The sequence below is a fragment of the Falco peregrinus genome, chromosome 2 (assembly GCF_023634155.1).
Source record: "Falco peregrinus isolate bFalPer1 chromosome 2, bFalPer1.pri, whole genome shotgun sequence".
NCBI classification, from domain to species: Eukaryota; Metazoa; Chordata; class Aves; order Falconiformes; family Falconidae; genus Falco; species Falco peregrinus.
In genome coordinates this window covers 75,947,082-75,969,085 of record NC_073722.1, presented here as the reverse complement: position 1 = coordinate 75,969,085, position 22,004 = coordinate 75,947,082, and the positions used below count along the sequence as shown (strand labels likewise).

Below are 22,004 nucleotides of genomic sequence, written 5' to 3'. Positions count from 1 at the left end.
TCTTTCTCTTACCCAGTAACTGCCCATTACATCCCCTCTCCTGCCCACGTAATCCCTGTCGCTGTCAATTAGCCATGGCAAAGAGCTGAGGGCTGTTGCTTAAGAAACAGTTGCTCATCCAGATAACTGTTGTCAAACACCAGGCACACTATTTCCTACCCTGCCGTCGCCCAAGACAAAAGATGTACAGCTCCAAATCCAGTTATACCAGTGCAATCTCCCCTGCTCCTGTAAGAGAAAGGCATTTAAAAACAGGTTTATGTGTTGCAGCTGCACCTCTGTTCAGGCTGTAGCACTGTAACTCCAAATACAACATTACCCTCCCCTCCAAACAGTTACTCGGGCAACTTTATTTGTCCAGCTCAGAAGCCAGGAATCGCTGCAGAGGATCGGGTGCTGTGTGCCTAGCCCTGACACCCAGCCGTACAGCTTCCAGCTGCAAACTGGGGAGCAGGTTTTCCACAGCACTCAGTACCTACCAGCTCTCCCTTCCATGGCCTGAAATCATTTGGAAACCGCATAAATGGGAGCTGTGTAAGTCTGGTGGCACAAAATTAACCATTCCGAGCATCTTGCAATGAACTGGACTTGACAGCATGTGTTTGTGCCAGGTTTGTGCTTGGAGCCAGGTGGCTGTGGTGGGTCAGGTCCGGCAGTGGCAGCCTGAACACTGGATTTAACTGCTCGGTAAAATCACAGCCACAGCAGTTGATAACAAGCATACTTTAGCAGCCAAAAGACATTTTCAAAAGGCTGTGTAAAAATAGGTAGAAATATTAAGCCTGATGGCTTTTAAGGAAATGCCCTGTGAGTAGAAAAATTATTTTCAGTAAGTACTTATCTCAAGAGTCTCTGCCTTATTTGAGCATGATATTTTGTACTGAATAAAATTATGGTTTTGCCAGTTTGCCCCTTCACAGTATCAACTCCTATCCAAGAAGGTAGCAAAGCCATAATAGATGCAATCTATTCTGTGTGCTTTTCTGAAAGAGCTTAAGAATGAGTAGCTGAGTCTCGATAACCATCTGTAAACTGGTATTCCCACAAAGTGTCTCCGTATTACACTTGGTTTTAGGCAGAAGAGCTAACGTGGCATTTCCACTGACCCTGCAAGGTGAGGTAAGTCAGCCTTGCTGACCAAAGAGGAGCTTTTTGCAGAGGTAGTTTTAATATGGTTTGTTTTTTTTTTTACTGATCCTGTTCACCACACAGATGCAGAAACCTTCCTGCTGGAAGGAAGGAGGTGCCACAGCAGAATGGCTAGGCGTCAGAGAATTTTACTGACCATTAAAAAAAAAAAAGTATTAGATTCTTGTCGTCATGAGACCTGCATATTCTGAAAGCTGCAGAATGAGCTTCTTCAAAAGGATTAAAAGCAGAATTTCTGAAGTGCAAATGATGCTGCAAATGGCTTGAAATTTTGGCCCATTCTGGCCTTCAAACAGGAGGTGTGTTTTAAGTAGCATATGACACAAAACAAAAAAAAGGAGACCTTTTTTAAACCAGGCAGCAATGCTTTTTCTCCACTAGCACCAAAAGAGAGTCCTCTTGGAGCACAATGCTGCGAAGTCTATGTATCCCGTGAGGCTCTGAATAGCTTTTTAGAAGTTAATAGATCCTACATTATATTTTTAAAGCAAGTGCTTGTAGGGCCTATTTTCCTGGCAGTGAAGCAATTAATATGTAAGTTTTTTAGAACATTGGAACCATAAACACATATTTACAACACTAACATAGACAGTTACAGCAAACTGGCATAGAGTACAAAAGTTGAGAAATCTGGTCAGACTGGTTTCTGAAAGGTAAAGAGATCTCTGTTGAAGTGATAAACATTAAAATACTATTAAGATAACACTAATAGTGGTGCTTTCAGAGAAGCCTAAGCAATCTGGTCACTCAAAAAAACCAACAAAAAGACACAACAGATGAGGAAAACCAGGCTGTGAAAAAAAGCAACCCCGAACCAAAACAACTGCTTCCAGAGAATGAATGGGGAAGGACACTTACGTCAAATCCAATCGTGAAATTATACACAAAGGAAAGAACCTAAGTTCCCTTAGGAACCTCGAGTCATCTAAAACACTTTAACAGTTCTAAATGTGGTGCCTTTATTTTTGTAACAGATGGATGTTAATATTGCAGTATGCTTTCTGTTACAAACCCAGTTTCGACTCCCTGCTTCCCAGCTGATCCAGAATGGAAACAATCCATCTTAGCGTTAACGTCAAGTTCCTTGTTTTGGCAGAAGTTTTTATTTACCATTGCATTTTTCTGCAGACATTACAGGCTTTGATGTGGATCATTTCTTTCAGGATACATATTCACTGCAGAATTATTTACATTCAAGCTGCTCGAAAGCATCCCAACCACAAAATAATTGCTGTAGCCACTTCCGTGTGCCACTAAGATTTCTTGGGGTGCACATGTGGGATTTTTTGGAAAGCACTGGAGAACAGCACTTGACTGCTGTCACAGCTAAGGAGTGGTGCAACTCAAGTTTTAACCTATAAATCTGATGGGGCACCCACTAGAGTTAAGGGGGTTTGTGAATGGCTCAGACTTGACTTAGGGACAATGTTCAACTTAGAGCTCAAAGGAGCTTTTCACTGGGGAGCGCATCTTTTGTGTGGGGCTGGGATAAGGAGAGCATTGAGCAAAGAGCTGTCTGTGAATAAGGCAAGTTCATCAGGAAGAGGGGTAGGCAACGGTGATGTCAAAACTACTTACGGAAGCTAGACTAAAATTGTGTTGGATTTTGCAGAGCCAGGTATATTTTCTAAAATACAGCGAGTCGCATCCATGTATTTTGGAAAGGCAAAGCTTTGCTGTGAGTCTGTCCTCCCAGGCACTCGAGTTTCTCTGCCTGAAGAGCAGCTCAGGCCTGCTGCCTGTTAACACCAGAGCACAGCTGTGGTCTGAGCACCCCCGCTGCAAACTGGAGCAAAGCAGGAGGAAAGATGCATGGAGGTGGCAAAAGTGCGATGCTTTGGCAATAGACCTCAGGTCAAGATTTTAGGGGGACCTCTTTCAAATAAATCTGTAACATAGCATATATATAAAAATTTATATTAAAAATTATATAAATATATATAAATCCATCCCATGTCATACCCGTATTACAGAGTTCCTCTTCTGGATGAAGGAAATGACAGGCAGGCATATATGGAGGCTGGAGAAAGGGGCTTGCCCTTGGGAACTAGAAATACCTAAGTAGAAGCAGGGCCAGCTGGGAAGATTTGCAAGCGCAGAAACATTTCTGTAATGGCTAACAAATGAGTTTTGAGGGTGTGCAGGGGAATTATATGATGAAGAAACTCTTCTAGAAATGTGAATTGTAAAAGGCGTTTAAAAATTTTTTGCAAGAGGTGGGAAACATCAAAACACCGTTAAACCAATCTAGAAAATGAAGCCTCATTGAAATAAAATTACATTCTTAGGTTATTTACGTGCTTTGCGGAGTTTGACTCAGAAGCTTTCTGAAAGCTGGAAGTGCCACATTACAGCTGAATTACACTGAAGGGGTGCAAGGGTCCATTTTTATATTTCCCTGGAAAAAACTCCCAAACCTGCCGCATAAAGCCCAAATCACCACAGGTCTTCACCAGACACTGAAAAGAAAGATGCAAATAATTGAGCTGTGATCAAACCATGGCAGGGTTTTAAGCCAAAGGGTGTGTGGTGGCAAGGAGGGTGCCCAGGCGCACCCCGAAGCCCTGCTGCACAGGCTGGGAAGGTTACTGCTCGCCATCTGCCACCATACTAGTCATGCTTTGGGGCGAGCTTTAAAACCTTGACGTTTGCCTAAATAGCGATTTAAAGTAATTATGTGGGCTTGGATTCTGATAAACACGGGTCGAAGTGCCTCTGGAGGAGTTAGCAGGCTGTAGTCTGCATCCCGCGGTCTGGTACTCGCAGCCTGACCCCGGCACCTGTACGGTTGGATTAAATTAAATACGGTGCAGTCGCTTTGAAGCTGAAGTCCTCGACCTGGCCTTAAAGCCCCCGGGCGGTGTGTTCTGTGCTGGTCTTTACTGAACAACCACTACAAACCCCCCCAGTTTTCAAAACCCAGGGAAGAAAAGGGCGTATGAAATCCCTCGGCCAGCTGGGGGAGAAGCCACAAAATGTTCTGCAACTTGACTTGACGCACCACGGGGCCTGGGAGTATCGGCAGCTCAGCTGAGGTGGAATTGCTGTCGGGATATGGACTAAACAGGAACAGAGCAGGGATGCTCGTGAGATATCCACTTTAAATATCCGCTAAAACATCTTTGTCCTCCTTCATTGCCAAGCTTTGAATTCTCTACTGCTTTCCGTACCGAGGACAAAACCCTCCTGTGCTTTCCCCGGCCCCGGAGAGCTTTCCCCGGCCAGGGAGGCCGCCCGTGTGCTGCCCGCGGCCCGGTGCAAGGCTGGCTTCAAGCTGCCCGACGGGACAAGGAGGCTTCGGTTTCCGTGCACTTCCCGGTGGTGCTGGTTCGTTAAGCACCGGGCTCCCGCCGAAAGGCTCCGGAGCGCCAGTCTGCTCAGCCTGAGGAATCTCGGGCCCAGCGGGACTCTTCAGACCCCGGCGCGGGCCCGGGAGGGGAAGGCACCACCCGGGCGCCGGGGTTCCCCAATGGGGACCGGAGCCTCCCGGCGCGCCGGCGGGGCCGGCCGCTTTCCTGGCGCGCCCCGCTGCAGGGACCCGCCGCCCAGGGTCTCCTTCCCGGTTTCGGAACAAAGAGGCGGGCCCCGCCGCCGGGGAGCTCCGGGGGAGACCCGCGGCCCCACGGCCGCCCCGCGCTGCCAGGGCCGCGGCCCGCCCGGGCGGAGCGGGGTGGGGGCGGCGCCGGGGGCAGCACCTGGCGCGGCCGCCCGGCCCTGCCCGCCCCGCGCCGGACAAAGGCGGCCGCGGTCAGCCCGCCGCGATCCGCCCCGGGGACGAACCGGCACCGCGGGCAGGGGCCGCCACCGGCACCTCGGGGGGTGGGGGCTTCCCCCGTGTGACCCCGCGGCCCGCCCCGCTCCCGGGTCACCCCATCGGCCCCGGCCCAGCCCGCGCCAGGCCCCGCGCCCCCCTCCCTCCCTGGCGAAGGCCGGGGGCGGGGCGGGGCGCGCGGCGCCGGTGGGGGCGGGCGGGGCGGGGCGGTGCCGCCACTGCGCGCTGTGTACTGGAATGCGCGGCGCCTCCCGCCGCGCCGCCGCCGCCAGCAGCGCCTCCCCGCCTCGCGCGCGCCCGGCCCCGCGCGCCCCGCCCCGCGCCCCGCAGCAGCCGCGCGGCCGGGCGGCCCCGCGCCGCCGGTGAGTGCGGCGGGGCCCGGCGGGACCCGGGCCCGCGGGAGGGGGGAGCTGGGCCGGGCCGGGCCGGGCCGGGCGAGAGGCGCTGTCCAGGGCTGATCTGCGGCCGGCGGGCGGGCGGGCGGGCGGGCGGGGGTGGCCGGGCCCGGCGGGGCGGGCCGGGCCGCGCCGCGGGGGGATCAGCACCACGGCTAAGGAGCCGTGGCCGCCGCCTGCCGTCGCGCCGGCCGCGGGGGCGCTCGCCGGGCCTCGCCGCCGCCGGAAGGCGATGCCGCCGCCGCCGCCGGCCGGGCCGGGCCGGGCCGGGCGCAGCCCCAGGCCTCGGGCCCGGGCGGAGGCCCGGGGCGCCGCTCGCCCTCCCGCCGCCGGGCACCGGGTGGGCGCGGCCGCGGTGACCTTGCCGGTACCGAGCCGCTTCCCCCGCGCCGCGCCCCGGCCCCGGGGCCGCTGCCCTGCCCTGCCCTGCCCGCCACGGGGGGGAGGAGGAAGCCGAGCCCGTGCCTCGCCTCCCGGCCCCGGGGCGGGCGGCAGGGGGAGCGGCGGGCCGGTCGTGCCCGGCCAGGCCCCCCCGGCGGCGGCGGCGGCGGCGGCGGTCGGGCCGGGGGCGGCGCGGGGAGGGCTGCTTTGTGTGGGCAGGCAGAAAATGGCCGCATGCCTGGCAGGGAGGGCGGCGGCGGCGGCGGGGGCACGGCCCGGCCCGGCTCCCCCGGCCGCCTCCCCCGGCGGATGTGCGCCGGGGCCGCGGGGGGGGAGCGGGCGGCGGCCGTGCCGGGCCGCCCCCTTTTGTTGGCGGCCTTGGGCCCGGCGGGGTCCCTGGGCAGTCGGGGGGGGGGCCCTCGGCGGGGCCCGACGGCCTCAGCACCCACCCGCGGGCGCCTGCGCCGCCCCCGGTGTCCGACATGGCGGGCCCCGCGGGAGCTGCTGGGTCCCGGCCGCCCCGTGGGAGCGGGTAGCGCTGCCGGGCGGCCCGGAGCCCGGCCGGGGCCCTGCGGGACCAGGGACGTGGGGTCCCGCTGTCAGCGCCCCCCCACCTGGCCTCCGCACGGCGGGGCCCTGCACCCGTCGTCGGGCGGAACTGGACGGCCCTTGTGGGGGAGGAACGGGACCCCCCCGCCCCCCCGATGCCGAGCGTGGCCTGTGGGAGCGGGGAGGACCTGGCCCCGCGTTCTGCCTCTGCCGGCCCGGTGCCTCGGCCCGGAGGTCTCGTTTTCTGGTGTTACCTGGAGGGCAGCTTGGGTAGCACGAAGCAGAGGGGGCTTCTCTGTCACACTGGGGTACTTAGCGGTGTGCCTTTTGTCTTCCAACAGAGTTCCTGCCATGGCAACTCAAGTGCTGGGACAGTCTGGTGGCAACAGCCTCTTTCCTGGCAGCGCTAATATCGGCATGGCATTGTCCAATGACATGTATGACTTACACGACCTTTCCAAAGCTGAGCTGGCAGCTCCTCAGCTTATTATGTTGGCAAATGTGGCCTTGACAGGAGAAGTCAATGGCAACTGCTGCGATTACCTGGTTGGGGAAGAGAGACAAATGGCAGAACTGACAACGGTAGGGGACAGCAACTTCTCAGACAGCGATGGAGAGGGTATGGAAGATACCCAGGCTGCGGAGAGTGACCGCGAGGCACCTGAAAACGTGGAATTAAGCTCTCTTGACGTTCCTTGTGCAGAAACCCAAAGTCCAGCTGTTTGCCCCCCTCCTAAGGCTCCCAGTGTGGACAAAGATGTCTCACTGGAAGTGCTGGGTACTCCAGAAAGCACAGAGGACAAGTGTAAGAGCTTGAAGAGCAAGCCGTTTCGTTGTAAGCCTTGCCAGTATGAGGCAGAGTCTGAAGAAGAGTTTGTGCATCATATCAGGGTTCACAGTGCTAAGAAATTCTTTGTGGAAGAAAACGCAGAAAAGCAAGCCCAGGTGAAGGAGTCTGATTCTTGCACTGCAGAAGAAGTGGATTTCTCTAAGGGCCCAATCCGTTGTGACCGTTGTGGCTATAACACTAACAGATATGATCACTATCTGGCTCACTTGAAGCACCACAACAAAGCAGGGGAAAATGAGAGAGTCTACAAGTGTACCATATGCACTTACACTACCGTCAGTGAATATCACTGGAAGAAACACCTAAGAAATCATTTTCCCAGGAAAGTGTATACCTGCTCACAATGCTCCTATTTTTCAGACAGGAAAAACAATTATATTCAACATATTCGAACTCACACAGGTAAGTCTTTTAATCTTCTTTGATTTAAGCGTGGTAAAGAGTACTGAGAAACTGATAAATGAAGCAAGCCCAGAGTCATCTGTTTGCCAAGTTTGTTCCACCCCGATAAAGCTTCGTGCTCTCTCTTGGTGCTGCCAGATTAATGCCTTGTGGAAGTGTGGATTTGGTTTGAGCTCCAGTCTGCAGTCTTTGAGGACTGAGAAAATCTCTCCGTGTCAGGGGCCCAAGAGGAGATGAAGAGCATCCCATTTAGTAATTTTAAGCCAGTTTTTTGAAGGGGGCATGACAAAGCGTGCCTGTGATGATTGTCAGGGTCGACAACACAAAAGCCCAACGCATTGTAAAAACAAAACAGGCAGGTTGACAAAAGGCACCTGAATCCCATGGGTAGTTTTGGAAATGGTATGTTCAGACTGAGCTGAAACTCTACTAAGCTGTAATTACAGAGAAGGAAGAGCTGATACACAGACTGAAAGGAGCCCTCCACCATCTACAAAGTCAGAATAGGAGTTGAATAGTGTTGCCAGTGAATTAATTCCTCTTAATGTACAGGGGCCCCATTTTTTCTAAGGTCTACATCAGTGCAGTAGCCAGAAGTAGACATATAACTTTTGTTGGCCTATAGGAAGCCCTCGAGGGAGTCTTTGGCCTGATTTCCTGTCTTCTGCTAACACCGGTTTGTAATCTCAGGGGGAAGCGTGAGGCCCCCTTCTACTCTGGTTTATACCAAGCGGAGTCGGCGGACCTCCAGTGGTGTTGTCGTCTGGCGAGCTGGGGCCACAGCTGATTTAGGAAGTACCTTGCTTTGTATCAGAGCCTCGCCAGCCTCTCACGTGGGGAGTCCTGGAGCATACCCAAACTTGAGACTCCTTAGCCATCTCACCTCTTCAAGTGGTGAGGTGCACTTGCTTTGCCTCCTGATCCCTTTTGTGGAAGCTGGAGGGCAGTTCAAACCTTTCTTGCAACTTCTTAGAAGCTTTTTATTTCCACCTTGTCAAGGCTTTTTCCACCTTGTCGAGGCTTTCTGAGGAGAGCTCAGACTTGCCAACCATCTTCTAGCGTGCTGACCTGGCCCGGTTCCTCTTTATTGTAGGCTGTGCTGGCTGAGCGAAACACTGGGGAATTTCTCCTTTGAAGTCATGTTTTGTCACAGCAGTGACATGAATGGTTTGGAGGCTTCAGTTCGGTTGTCTGCAGCTGTCTGGAAGGGGAGGGCAGCACTCGGGCTGCCTCAGGGCTGGGCTTGAGCTCAAGTGTGCAGAAGTTTGTGTTCGTCAGCATGCTTTGGTATCTGCTTTGACGGGGTTGGGAGGGTCTGCTGGGATTTTTAGTGCGTTAAGGCATACTTTTTTCTCTTGACAATAGCCACGTTTAGAGGATACCATCCGTTTAAAAATCAGTCCTGTCTAAATACTTTCCCCTCAAACAAGTAAACGAAGATTATTGTGAGAGATGTTGGGAAAATGGTGTGGTTTACATCCTCTGGTTTGTTTTCTTTGTTTGTATTGTGGGAGATAACAGGAAAGAGACCAGGTAAAACTGACAAAATTACAGGAGGAAACCCTAAATAAATCTTACGGGGAACTCTTGGCCAAATGTAAGCCTATCCTGTGGTGCCTGTCTGTTTTACATTTGTCTCGACTTCAAATTCATCCCTGCTTGTGTTTGTACACGGCTTTAGGTTCCCACTCTGATCTCTGGAAGTTCTTGTTGAGTTTTACAGGAACTAACCATAAAAGCATGTTTGCTGAGGAAGTGCTCTGTTATCACTGCATTTCACCAATTTACCAGGGAACTGTATTAAAATTAAAAAAAAAAATTCAACCAAGTTAAATTATGTGGGATATTGTTCAGTTCCTCTTTTCTCCTTTAAAAATAGTGGTGCCATCGAGGTTTCTTGTTCTTTGGTTTGTCACGTCTTTGCATTATTTTAATTAAGCTGAAATGAGTGATTATGATTTCAGCATTCTTTAGTCTGCCCTGGTAGTTGTTTCTTTGCTAGCTCTTAACTAAAAAATTAAGATCTTTTAGCCAGTTCTCACTTGATAAAAATCTTTCATGTATGTTAGTAGACTGATTTAGGAATGTGCCTTGTTTCCCAGTAACACTAATTTTGTGGAGAAGAGCTAAGGGAAGAGTGTTAGAAGAATGAATAAGCTACAGGCAGTTATGTTTATATGCCAGGCTCGAAGTTTCTGATGGTATTAATGTGTAATCAATTGCCTTAAAAAAACACAAACAAATCCACAATACACAACCCCCCCAAACAATCTTCTAAAAAACAAAAAAAAAAACCACCCACAGATTTTATAGTCAAAAGTATTTGCAGACTGTTAATATAACAGTACTGAATTTTATGAAACCTGAATGATTCTAAAATATCTTTGGATTATAGTTTTCATTTAAATCTTAAGAAAAATATTTGTTGGAGAAGGGAGGGGTCATACAAACTTAATTTTCTTCCTATGTTATGGGTTCAGAATGTTAAGAAGAAAGCTGGAATTGTTTCTTTGGTTTCCTGATTGCCAATAGGTGAAATAATTTTGGATAGATGCTTGTATTTCTCTCCTATTTTTTGTACTTCACCTGACTTTCTCTCTGTGGGAAAACCCCTCCTTGGAGATAATTGGTTTCTGCCGTGTTTGAGCTATCCATTTTTCTGAAACACTGACTGTACAGAGTACAGTTTCACAGGATCAAATGCTCTGCTGCTGCTGGAGAAAGGCATTCTCAGTTTCCTCCCCATATCCTGGGACTGGTTGATTCAGCTCAGTAAAATGGCAGTAAAATACTCCTTTCCTCTTCCTCAGGTTGATTTTTCTGCTGGTTAGTGAGCTGAATCGACTAAGGACACATACAAATGCCGGAGCTTGCGGCCAGGGGCAGGGAGGGAGGGTTGCATGCTAGTACCTTGCTTGGTGGGAGAAATACCTATCCTCTGCCTGTTCGGGACCACGGGAAGGCAGGCAGAAGTTACCTGCTTTCCTGCTGTTTGCATCCCTGTTGGCAAACAGGTGATTGTGAACCCGCCCTGTCATGGAAGATAACCTTGTGCCTGTGGCAGGCTGCTGACAAATATGGGGGACCTTGGGCAGGGGTGGTTTCAGGACCCTGCAGCTGGTCATGAGCTTGTCAGCTGGGAAAGCTACATCTGGAAGAGCCTGTGTGCTGCCCAGGAGGGGGTGGCTGCAGATGTTCAGGGCTGGTGGGGCAGAAAGATCTGTCCTTGTGGCAGGGACAGATCTACCTGGACTTGTTTGTGCTCATTAGATACGTTAGACCAAGATTTGACTTGATTTACCCTATCATCCACACTGCTGATCCTGGAACTGTACTATACGCAGAACAGTGCAGCATTGTTCTCTATTTTTTTCCAATTTATTTGTTAGAAGCAATTTCTAGAAAACGTCTTATTTACATAGCCCTGCAGATGATTTTTCAATTACATCTACTTCAGGCAGTCACAGGGTGTTCAGTGCCTAGCTTTGGGCTGTCTTTTTTGGTTGTCATAGGGGATCTTTCTTGCTTGTCACTGTGTTGGAAGTCTGGTGGAAGCAGTTTCATTTCAAGCAGACAGAACTTTTAATGGCATTATAGAGAGATGATCTTAAAGTTGTTCACTGGTGTCAGTCTGCCTGTTCATTTGCATAGAGTTAAGTGCCTGCTTAAGCTTTTTCTAGGTTGGGGCTTATTGAAGTGTCTTGTGGAGAGGTTTTTTTGGTGGCTTGTTTGCATATAATGAGCTTGTAAAATTACAATAAAAATCCTTTGGGGAACAGCATTTTATAAAACAGCCCTTACAATGTAGTCAGGCATTTAATTCTCAAGGGGCAAAAACACATTTTGAATTAATTGCATTCATCATACTTTAAATCTAGTACATTTTGTTGCTGTGCCCTATATAAAATACCTGAAAGAAAGCCTTTTCCACATTCCTGAGGTTTTAGGTAACTTTAAAGACAGGAAATTTCAGGTAATGGGAAGAAGACCTGACTGAATATTTCCAGGACCTTTGGCCGCATATTTTCAGATTGTAAGGAGTCATTTAAAAACAAAATAATTTCTTTATAATGAAAGGACTACCCTTCCCTTGTACATGACAATCTTATTATGTGCCTTGCACCAATCTTCCACCTTGTTTTAACTTGTAGGGGGGTGGGGTGGGGGATTATGGTTGTTAGGGTGAATTTACCTTTAAACTGCTGATCTAATCAAGAACAGTAGTCTAAATGTTTGATGGGAGGAAGAAACGTGGGATTAGTCTGCACTGCAAAGACCACTTCTACTCCTGTTTTGGCAAAGGCCAGCAGTGGAGCCTCCCATCACACATTGGTAGATGAAGGTCTGTGCTGCTGCAGATAGAGCTATGGAAAGTGAACAAGTAGCCAGTGTGCAGGGCTTTTGCTGACAACCAGGACTCGGTGATTTGGAGAGCATTTGGTTGTGTGCTTCAACTGATGCAGCAAAATGCTGTAGTGTAATTCTAACTGTGATTGGAATAAATATTACAGCTGAGTAACTTACTTTTCCCTTCCCAGCTTCACTCCTCTCTTCTGTTGGGAGTATCCACCTGAGGCTAACAAGTGTTTTTACAACTTGCAGTGGAGACAAGGCCACCTAGATCTCTCAGCTGTGCTAGCAGTTGGGGGCAAACACTCCTGGTACTTACCTGGACCTGCCTAACAGATAGTAATTCTAAAACTGTCTGCCTTTATTTGGGGCTTGTCTTCACTTGAAAAGGATTTTCAAGTGTCATTGTACACTGAGAGTTACACAAGCTAACTGTCCCTTGTGGAGACCTAATTTATGACAGGTTAGTTTCCATTAGTTCTCCAGAAACAATAACTCTGCAGGCGGAGGGATTTGAGTCGTCAAAATAAGTGTTGCTGCTACACTTGAACTTTTGCTAGCAGCATTGTTTCACTGAGCAGGGCATCATGCTTTTCCATGCTCCAAGCTAATTTTACTCTGCCAATAAAACTTTGGAAGGAGAGACCTAGTCTCTATCTGCACTTGTGTTCTGGCAAATGCAGGTCCATGCTGAGTGGATGGTTGCTCCTATCTTAATCCAGATGAAACATGGAGTTTCAGTTAAGGTGTTACATGAAGCAAGAACATACCTGGTTTCTTATCGGGTCTGTATCTTTTGTGCATCTTTTGAGTGCTGGGAGAAAATACTGTAGGAAAGTCAGTTCTGTTGGTTTAGGGCTTCCTAAAGGTGGCTGTCCTCATCACCTTTTGGCTGAGGTTACTGTCTGACCCCAGATGGACATGAGGCTGTGCCTCTCTTATATTCTTCCTCTTCACTATCCTCGTTCACGCGGGAAGACAACGTTGCACTGGTCCAGCTCAGGCATATGCTTCTTGCTGTGTCCCTTTGGTGAGAGATGATGTACCCTCAAATACAGCTTGGGGAGCTGTCACAGCCTCACGTGTATGGCTCAGTAACGAAGTTCGGGGATCGGCTGTGTTTCAGTAACTAATTTGCTGTTTGTTTTTGCAGGAGAGCGACCCTATCAATGTGCGATGTGTCCTTATTCCAGCTCTCAGAAGACCCATTTAACCAGGCACATGCGCACCCACTCAGGTTGGTAAGGGGCGGCAGCAGCATGACTCGGGGAAAAAGGGGGTGGTTTGCAGAATCACAGCATGGTTGGAGTTGGAAGGGATCTCTGGAGGTCATCTGGTTCAGCCCTGCCTGCTCAAGCAGGGACACCTAGAGCAGGCCGCCCGGTTCCCTGTGAGATATCTCATCCAGTACAATCTGAGCTTTAGCTCCTATTTTAACATGGAAGGTTGTCTTTACCTGCTAAGGAAATCCTAAGTGTCTGTAATAGAAGTGATATCTTTTTCTTTCCTTTTTACTTTCCAAGGTGTATTCTGAGGTTCACAGGGCTGCCCTAGTAGTCCTAGTAATCTAGTAGAAAATACAACATTGTGATGATATAGGAGCAGATTCTTGTCTTCCCTCTGCTGCCATCACTCTGCTCAAATCAGTGAAGCTGGGAAAATTTTGAGCAGCTGAGAGTGTCCTCTGTGATGTTTGTGATTTCATCTCAGCTGGGGTTCTGAGGGAACCTTAGCTTTTGCTTAGTATTACAGAAAGATGTAAAATAGTGTCTGCTTATGGCAAGGAGGCACAGAGGAGAAAAAGCAAACCCAGAGGGTGTTCACAAGTGACTCAGTCTTGTGGCATTAAAAGACAAATTAGCAATTTTCACTAGCCTTTATTTCCCCTTACTGGTCGTAAGCTCTGGTGTTACAAACATCTGCTCTCACTCTCTTGCAAATCTCTTGTAGAATAAATTAATAGCATTTTTGTGAGTTGTAAGAGCACAGGCATGCCAGACACAAGTACCATTGTCCTTTGTGACCCTTGCAGGGGAGTTCAGGTAGATCTCAGCCTGCGCTTTTGGTTTGCTAATATCTGAATTGACCAGACCTAGGTGAATTCCTAATCCCAGGAAACAGTAGTGAAAGTCTCCTGAGCAGTAATTGTTTCAGTTTCAACAGATGAGGCTTTTAATTGAAACCAGAAGGCAGGCAGTTTTAACTATAGTGGAGGCAGGGTTTGGACCGATTAAAAATAGCCAGCTTTAAAATGACATGACAGTATTCTCGTTTGAGACTTTTGTGAATGAAGTATTCTGCTTCCAGAAACAAAAATAATTTTTCACTGAACCTCTGGGCTAAATGTGAATTTGTAAATGGTTTTGTCAATACTGAGCCTGGAAACCATTTCATGAACATCTTACTCTCCCCTTTTCTGTGCAATGAAGTCTCAAAGCCAAAGCATATGAGTAGTGGGATCTGCCCTTGGCCCTTGACTCAAAGGTCTGGCAGGGAGGGTGTGAGTTGTGCCGACAGAAGTGGGAGTGCACTCTTGCTATCAGGGGTGTTTTATTAATAGCTATCATAACTTCTGTTGCATGTCTTGCTGCATTGTCCAGGCAGCTGAACCTTTTCTGTGGCAATTTCTGGACTTCTGCACTTTACAGGCTGGCCTTTTAAGGCAAACTGGTGCTGGAGCTTTCTTCAAATGTCAGACAGTGAACAACAGTGGCTTAGAGCCTAATTCACAGCTGTATTGCTACATGTCCTTTCCACTTGTGCAACAAAACCCCTGGATTTAGTAGAAGTGATGGACAGAAACTCTTCACGTAGAACCTTTGAGTTACCCTGTTGCATCTACCTCTGAATGCTCTGTGCCGTTAGAACAGCTTGTTCGTGTGTATGTAAGAGAGGCTGTTCCTGTTGTCCTCACGCTGTTGATAAAGGTCCGTACTTGCGAGAAGGATGAGCAGTGAAGTACATCAAGCTTTAACTTGTGAAAAATGTCACCAGCAAGTGGGTGGGAAAAGGAAGGAAGGAAAGAAGATAGGCTGAAGGTAATAGGGAATCGGAGTAACCCTTCTTGAAACAATAAAGAGATGCTGCAGGCAGATGTGAAATGATCTAGAGTCTTAAGCAAGTGTCCCCATTCCTTCCTGCCAGGGAGGCAGCAGGAATTACAGAGTTTGTGAGGGCATTGCAGACCAGTAATGTGGCTAACGCTGGCTAACACAAACAGACAATGCAGGCACAGTGATTTCATCTTCACTGCTAGCTGCTCTGGTCTCCTGAGTCATGCTGCAGAGGAGCAGCACGAGTACGGGCAGTATTGGAGCAGTGGGTTGCAGGGCTGGGATAAGTACTGTTGTGCTGTGAACAGAAGGGGCTGGAGTCAATTTTCAGTGTACTTGGGAAGTGGCACGTGTTAGTTCTGCAGGTCAGTTTTGAGATGCTGGTTCAGAGCTCAGGAGCATCCCAAATTCCTCAACTGAATCTGCGCATGCACAGATGTTCTCAAGGTATTTCTGGACTTGAGTTGTTGGGCTAGAAGTGTTTTTCCTATTTGCTTTGATGTGTAAATGAAAAGCCACTTCTGCTGCAGCAGCATGTACTAAGCAGAACATGTCAGGAACACTTCTGCAAGAGTCATTGCACAGCTGGAAATGCAGATGTCAGTAGTAACATGATGGCTTTAGACTGCATCTGGCTGGCTTGCCAAGAGTAGCCTGCAACCAGTATGTCACGTGTTTGAGACATTATAAGAGTGAATTGAATTATCAGAGGTAAAGATCATCTGAGCAGTGTGCCCTTTTCACATGCTTTGGTATTAGCTAGCTTCTTTTCCCTCATTTCCTTTTCAATGCAAACTTGAAGTATGCTAAATCTGTGTAAAGTTGGACTTTTTTGAAACGTTTGTGTGAAACTGCTATTCATCAAATGTTACATTTCCATTTTTCTACAATGCATTCAATGGACCAGTTGGGTATGGATTCCATTTGCTAATATTACTGTAGAGAGATCTCTGCCGGTATGTATGCATAGCCAGAACCTGTGACGTTGTTACTGCTTGTTTGGTTTTGGACCCCCTTCCTCCCACCCCTCACCCCTTCTCTCTTTTTTGTATTTTGTTCTTAGTGTCTTGTGAATGTGTTTGTGACTTGTGGATTTCTTATGTTGACTTCACCTAATTTTAAAGGCGCATGGATCATTTTTTTTTTTTCCTTTTTGAGTTTCATATTCCTGTATCTGTATTAGCGGGAAGTGATTGCCCCACCCACCCGCCCCCCATGCTTAATAATCACCGTCATTCCCTTCCGCCCTTCCTTCCTTAGGTGAGAAGCCGTTCAAATGTGATCAGTGCAGCTATGTGGCCTCAAACCAGCACGAAGTAACTCGTCACGCAAGGCAGGTTCACAATGGGCCGAAGCCTCTGACTTGCCCACACTGTGACTACAAAACAGCTGACCGCAGCAATTTCAAAAAGCATGTCGAGCTCCACATCAATCCGCGCCAGTTTCTCTGTCCTGTATGTGATTACGCAGCATCTAAAAAATGTAACCTGCAGTATCACATCAAATCCAGGCATCCCGATTGTTCTGACATCACCATGGATGTTTCAAAGGTGAAGCTACGGACTAAAAAGAGCGAAGCTGACTTTTCTGAGAGCATTAATGACAAAGCAGAGAAGGAACAAACAAAAGGTGATTCAGCCGCAAAGAAAACTGAGAAAATTGTGAAAGTGGAGAAAAAAGATAATTTGGCAAAGGAAAAGAAGCCGACGAGCAATGTTTCTGCAGGCCAGGTGACAACCAGAAGTCGGAAATCAGCTTCAGAAAACAAGGAGGTGGATATTAAAACTGAGAAAAGTACTGAGAAAACATGTAAAACAAAGAAGAACAAAAGAAAGGCAGAGGCTGAAGTAACCTCCTCAAGGCAAGAGCCTGCAAATGATACCTCAGCAGTAACAAAAAAGAAAAAGAAAGTGGAAGCTAAACCCAGAGACTGTCAGGAAGCTCAGAAAAGTGATGCTGTACCAGAGGAGGAGCCTAAAAAGCAAAATTCATGCCTTAAGAAAAACAGAAAAAAGAAAGCTCTGAAAAATAAGCACACTAAGAAAAGCAGTAAACCCGATCAGGAGAAGATCGAGGAAGAGGAGATGCCAGAGGAGTGTCATAGCACAGAAGAAGATGGATGTGTGAAGCCCGACACTGAGGGCAGCAACCAGAAGGAGCAAGATGCCACTGACACAGTGGCATTAAACAACGATGGTGATCATGCTCTCAAGGGGGAGAGCACCGATCCCAAAGGAAGCTGCGTACAAGACTCAGGGCAGCTTTGTCTGCCAGCTCAGGATGCAAACACAGAAGCTGAGGTAGAGGACCAAGAAATGCCTGCTGCAGCAGGAGAGAGCGAAGGCACTGTTGTTGAAAAAGAGGAGGAGAGAAAGGTAGAGAGAGGGGAAGACACTTGCTCTGAGGAATCTTCCGAGGCAGCGTCTTCTGAAAAAAGCTTGGATGTGCTCATGGATGGGGTACCAGATCTGGTGCCTGAGAAGGAGCCGGAGGAAACCTTCGTGGCAGAAACTGTGAGTAGCTCAGACCCGATGGACCTGACCAAAACGTGCCTGCCAGCGACAGAGCCAACAGGAGATGCCGTGCCAGCACCTGCGCCCCCAGAAGGGTGTACGCAAAGCCCTGAGGTTGCTCTGGCCTTATCATCTCGGGATAACACAGCAGTGAGTGAATCTCAGGAAATGGATGAGGACGAGGGCATCCACAGCCACGAAGGCAGCGACATAAGTGACAACATATCAGAAGGAAGCGATGACTCGGGGTTAAACGGCGCTCGCTCTGTACAAGAGGAAACAAGTCCAAAGACGTCACAAGGAGCTGGGGACACCACAGTGGCCAGGGAGAACTATGTGTGCATTTTTTGTGACCGCTCATTTAAAAAGGAAGGTGAATACAGCAAGCACCTCAATCGCCACTTAGTCAATGTCTATTACCTTGAGAAAGCAACAAAAGGGCAGGAGTAGAAATAGCTGTGGTTTGGGGGAATCTTCTTTTGTAAGATCTTATACAGCTTAATGTACAGATACTGTAGATTTATTTTTTTTTTCTTTTAAGAGCAGTTTGCTTTAGTGTCTGCATTGGTTTTTTGGATTAGTTTTTTTTTTAAGTTGAAAATATTTTTGACAATATTTTGTGTAATTGTGAACTCATTAACTATTGGATCTCTTCATTAGAGAAGGCAGGTAGGGTGTTTGAGACTGTGTGCTGTAAAGTCAGTGTAAGCTTCTAGCTGTTAGCTTATGCAATTCTTTTATAAATTGAGTTTTAGGAAGAAGACTGTAGCTAACAATACACAAGTTGGATGTTTGTAGAGCCATTGGCATTAGTTGCTTTTTATTCTAGCAGCCAGCTCTTCTCTCTGTCCCCTTCTCCCCCACCACCTTTTTTTTTTTTTTTTTTAGTTCTTCTCAATGTGTCTTGATGTTCAAAGTGTTAAACTACTTGATGGTTTTTCTACCAGGAGGATAGCTAGATAGCTTCTATTACATAAAGAGCACTTTGTAAAAGAAATCAGAGTTGGCTAGTGATGAACATAACTGTTTAAGATAATTGTAATTGTGAACGTACATTTCAGATCCCCTAAGCGTGAATGGTGAGCCAAAATCTGGGAGTAGTCCTTCCAACTTTTGATTGGAGAACCTCTGTCTTGATTAATATCTTAATGACTATGATATGTAATTGGCTTTGTTGTGGGGGAGCAAGTTTGTTATTTTTAATTTCTGCTTTTTTTTTGTTGATTGTGCTTTAAGGGCTTAAAATATTGCACATTGTTTTTGATTTTTACCTATGCAGTTTAATCCTTTAGGAATAGCGCTTGTGCAGTACGTGTACACTTTATATATGCATGTTTGGTTTTGTTTGTGTAAGGTTTTTTTTTATTTGGAAACGTTCAGATTCGTTGCTTACCATGGGACAGTTTTCTGTGATGCTCTTTACTGCAGATTTTACTTGTTTTCCTGGGGTATTATTAGTTTTGCATGAAGTTGCTGAAATTGTGAACTGCTTGGCTATATATTTTTGACTGGCTTTAAAATTGTATAGTTTTTGAGCAAAAGGATACCAATGCAATTTCTAAACACTTTTATAGGATTTGTTTTATCATGGAAATGCCACTTCTGATATTTTGAATACACATACAGAACAATAAATTCTAATTTATAATTTGGGATCACCAGACAGGAAAATACTCACTCTCGGTGGGAATGGTCCATGGATTCCTCAAGCCCAGGTGACTATTTTTTCCCCTCTGCTTTTCATTTCTGTGGTGGATGGCAGTCAACTTTCATGAGCTTAAAACAAAATAAAATAGTAGCAGTGACAGAAGTACGGTTCATCAAAATCTAACATCTCACCCACCAAAAAACCACAGATAAAGATAAATCAACTGGTAAGCAACAAACCTGGCATTAAAAACTGTAGGAATTCCTGCTCCTTATTCATTCAAGTTGTATTTAATAAAATCATCCTGCTTCCATGCAGAGAGAAACATGTAAGTGATCAGATTGTCATCTCAGGTCTACATGACATACCAGGAGTTTTTAATTCTAAACAGATTTAATTTCTGGCACACACAAACCCAAGAGAGATTGTATACTTACTGCTTGTAGTCAACCAGTGCCAAAATGTAAACAAAATCCAAACCAGCAGGGAAAAAGCAAAACCCTCCAGTCCCATCTTACATTCTCCTGACTGTCATTAGCCGCCTTTCCAGTGGGAGCAGTTTGGGGCAGCTTCTCTGGTTGTCAGCTCCAAAGAAGCAAATCTGGAGGCAGGTGTTATTTGGAGAGTGGATTTGAGGAGCTCAGTGTTTGTCAGAGCACTTTATGGCAAATACTCTCAACGTAAGCTTTGGAATAAACCCTATTCTTCTCTGCGTGTCCCCGCAGCATCTTCCCCTCCGAACAACCCCACTGCCTTGAATGAATAGCGAGCAACAATACTACGTTGCTTCTGCTTTTGGGAGAGATTGGTAATAGGAGGCCAAAGATTTGAGAGGGAAGGTATCCCTCGTGGCAGAAATAAATTGTATAATGTATAGTGAGTTTTTGTTTGCTTAGATAGTGTTCAATCCTTACCTTGGCTGTGACAATCATTGTCAACTGAAGATCAAGTTGCAACTATATTTATGTTAAACATTAAGAAAATAAACCTAGTTGAATTGTTTTCCTAAACAACCAGTTGTAATAGTCTTAGATGTAATTTTTTTCTTCATAATACTGTTTCCTTTATATATAAATGTTGCCACCATTTGTGAGCGATGTGAGCAGATGCTTGATATTCCAGTACTGTGTAGAGGTTTTTATAGCTCCCTTCAGATCCTTGCAAAGAGCCTTTGCCATCCTGTGAGAGACTTCAAGGACTTTAGCTGTGTTCAAATAAACTTGTGGACTGGCCTGATAATTTTTCTGGTTTGTTTTTAAATGAAAATAATGGTGTCAACTGACTAAATCTCTCTCTGTGAGTTAAAAACAAAGATGTGGTTCTCTGAGATCCTCTGCTGCAGATTTCCGTGAAGTGGTCAAAGTTTCAATGCTTTATCCGACAAGAACTCTTTGAAGACGGCAGTCAGCTCCTGTTCAGCAGTGTTTCTTACCACAAGATTAGAAACTGAAAATAAATTATTAACATATTGAGAAGAAAAGTTCATTATTTCTATCTGAGACCCATGAACAATGTCCTGAAATGCCTAACGGTGGTGCAGAACAATGTTGGAATTCTCTGTTTGGTTAAGACCAAGGTTTGGGAGCATGTTATGGTAAAGCAGCAAGGATGTAATGCGTTATGTGTATCTAAAATGTTAGACATTGCTAATATTGAGTATTTGAGGGGGGATGCAGGTCAGGTAACCCACCATATACGGTGGTCTTACATTGGTATAGCTCCCTTTAAACAATGCCTTTTTTTTTTTGTGTGTGTGTGTGTGTGTGGTCTTTTTCAATATTCTTAAATTATTTTGTGTTGGTTTTGCCAATGCTAGTGTTTTTGTGTTTTCTTGGCAATAATACCTGTATGAGTGTTCAACCTCCAGTATGTGGTTGGAAGGATTAGCACATGGACACCCCTACACTGACAGCCCTCTGTTGAGCAGCGCAGTGTTTTGGGCTTTTGCTGTATGAATCCATACAAAGTCACTGCCCTGAGAAATGGTCTAGAAGTGGGTAGGTAGGTATTAATAATCCGTGGTGTTGTAATTGCTATTTCTGGATTTTGATGATCTAGTCTGGAACTTTAGTCATTGAAAGAACAAGAACGTTTAACAACTGACAGGCCAGTTAAGACATGGTAACACCATTGATATCAACAGTTATAATTGATTTCAACAGATTTAATGTAGCTGAAAGGTATTAAATCGAATTCAAGAGTTTTCTTGAATGTCAGTTGTGTAGATATGTGGCGTGCGTACAATATTAACAGAATCCAAATAGCTAATGGAATTGTTTTATGTGTACATATATTCCCCACCCCCCCTAAAATTACACTAGCTAACTTTTGTAAGCTGGCATGGAAACATGTTTATGATGTTTAGTTGCACCATGTTTGATGCTTTTTCAGTGCAATACTTGTATTCTCTGAATTAAACCAAAGGTAATTTTTTTTCATGCTCTCTCTACTGTAGTGCATGACAAGTCTTTTCTACGTTTGTAATAGATGTAAAACAAGCCAGATCATACATCCTGTTTTTACCTAAAACATGTATAAGAAGTCTTTTGTTCAAAATGTAGTATAAAGTTGAACTAAATTGCATTATATTAACCCTTACAAGTGTATTTTCCTAAGCATAGTTATGATTAAATAAACTTTATTAAGGAACTTGCAGTTTCTATCTCCCACTTATTAATGGCTATGCAAACCATTTGTAACTCAAGGCAGGAGCAGCGCAGGCTCAGGACCTCCAGCCAGCACAGTCTGGTGGAGCCGGTACGTATGTGCCATGTGTGTGCACACACAGACCTGACTGCAGGCGGGATCAGCGACTCCAGAAGTAGGTTCTGCTTCAATGGACTGCATTTGTTTCCCTGTCCAGTGAGGTCGGGGCAGAAGGGGGGAGGCGCGTGCGTACAGGCAAGGTTCAAACCATAATGCCAGACCTGTTTGTGACTTGG

At 46.9% G+C, this 22,004-nt stretch overlaps 1 protein-coding gene across 2 annotated transcripts; it reads left to right on the top strand.

The window, feature by feature from the left end:
- The first annotated feature begins 5,159 nt into the window (after positions 1-5,159).
- Positions 5,160-21,717, top strand: REST (RE1 silencing transcription factor). Of its 2 annotated transcripts, XM_055796282.1 has the most exons (4): positions 5,160-5,283; positions 6,588-7,498; positions 13,002-13,085; positions 16,162-21,717. In XM_055796282.1, exons 2-4 carry the CDS (start codon positions 6,598-6,600, stop codon positions 17,862-17,864), a joined length of 2,688 nt encoding a protein of 895 aa, XP_055652257.1. In that variant the 5' UTR covers positions 5,160-5,283; positions 6,588-6,597; the 3' UTR covers positions 17,865-21,717. The 2 variants fall into 2 exon arrangements, with proteins under 2 accessions (XP_055652257.1, XP_005232573.2); XM_005232516.4 differs by lacking the exon at positions 5,160-5,283 and having other exon boundaries at positions 5,903-7,498.
- Positions 21,718-22,004: the final 287 nt, after the last annotated feature.

Coding starts and splice junctions, on each gene's coding strand:
- REST (XM_005232516.4), top strand. CDS start 5,932: ATGCCTGGCAGGGAGGGCGGCGGCGGCGGCGGGGGCACGGCCCGGCCC. Junction 7,499..13,001: donor ACATATTCGAACTCACACAG/GTAAGTCTTTTA, acceptor TTGTTTTTGCAG/GAGAGCGACCCTATCAATGT. Junction 13,086..16,161: donor GCACATGCGCACCCACTCAG/GTTGGTAAGGGG, acceptor TTCCTTCCTTAG/GTGAGAAGCCGTTCAAATGT.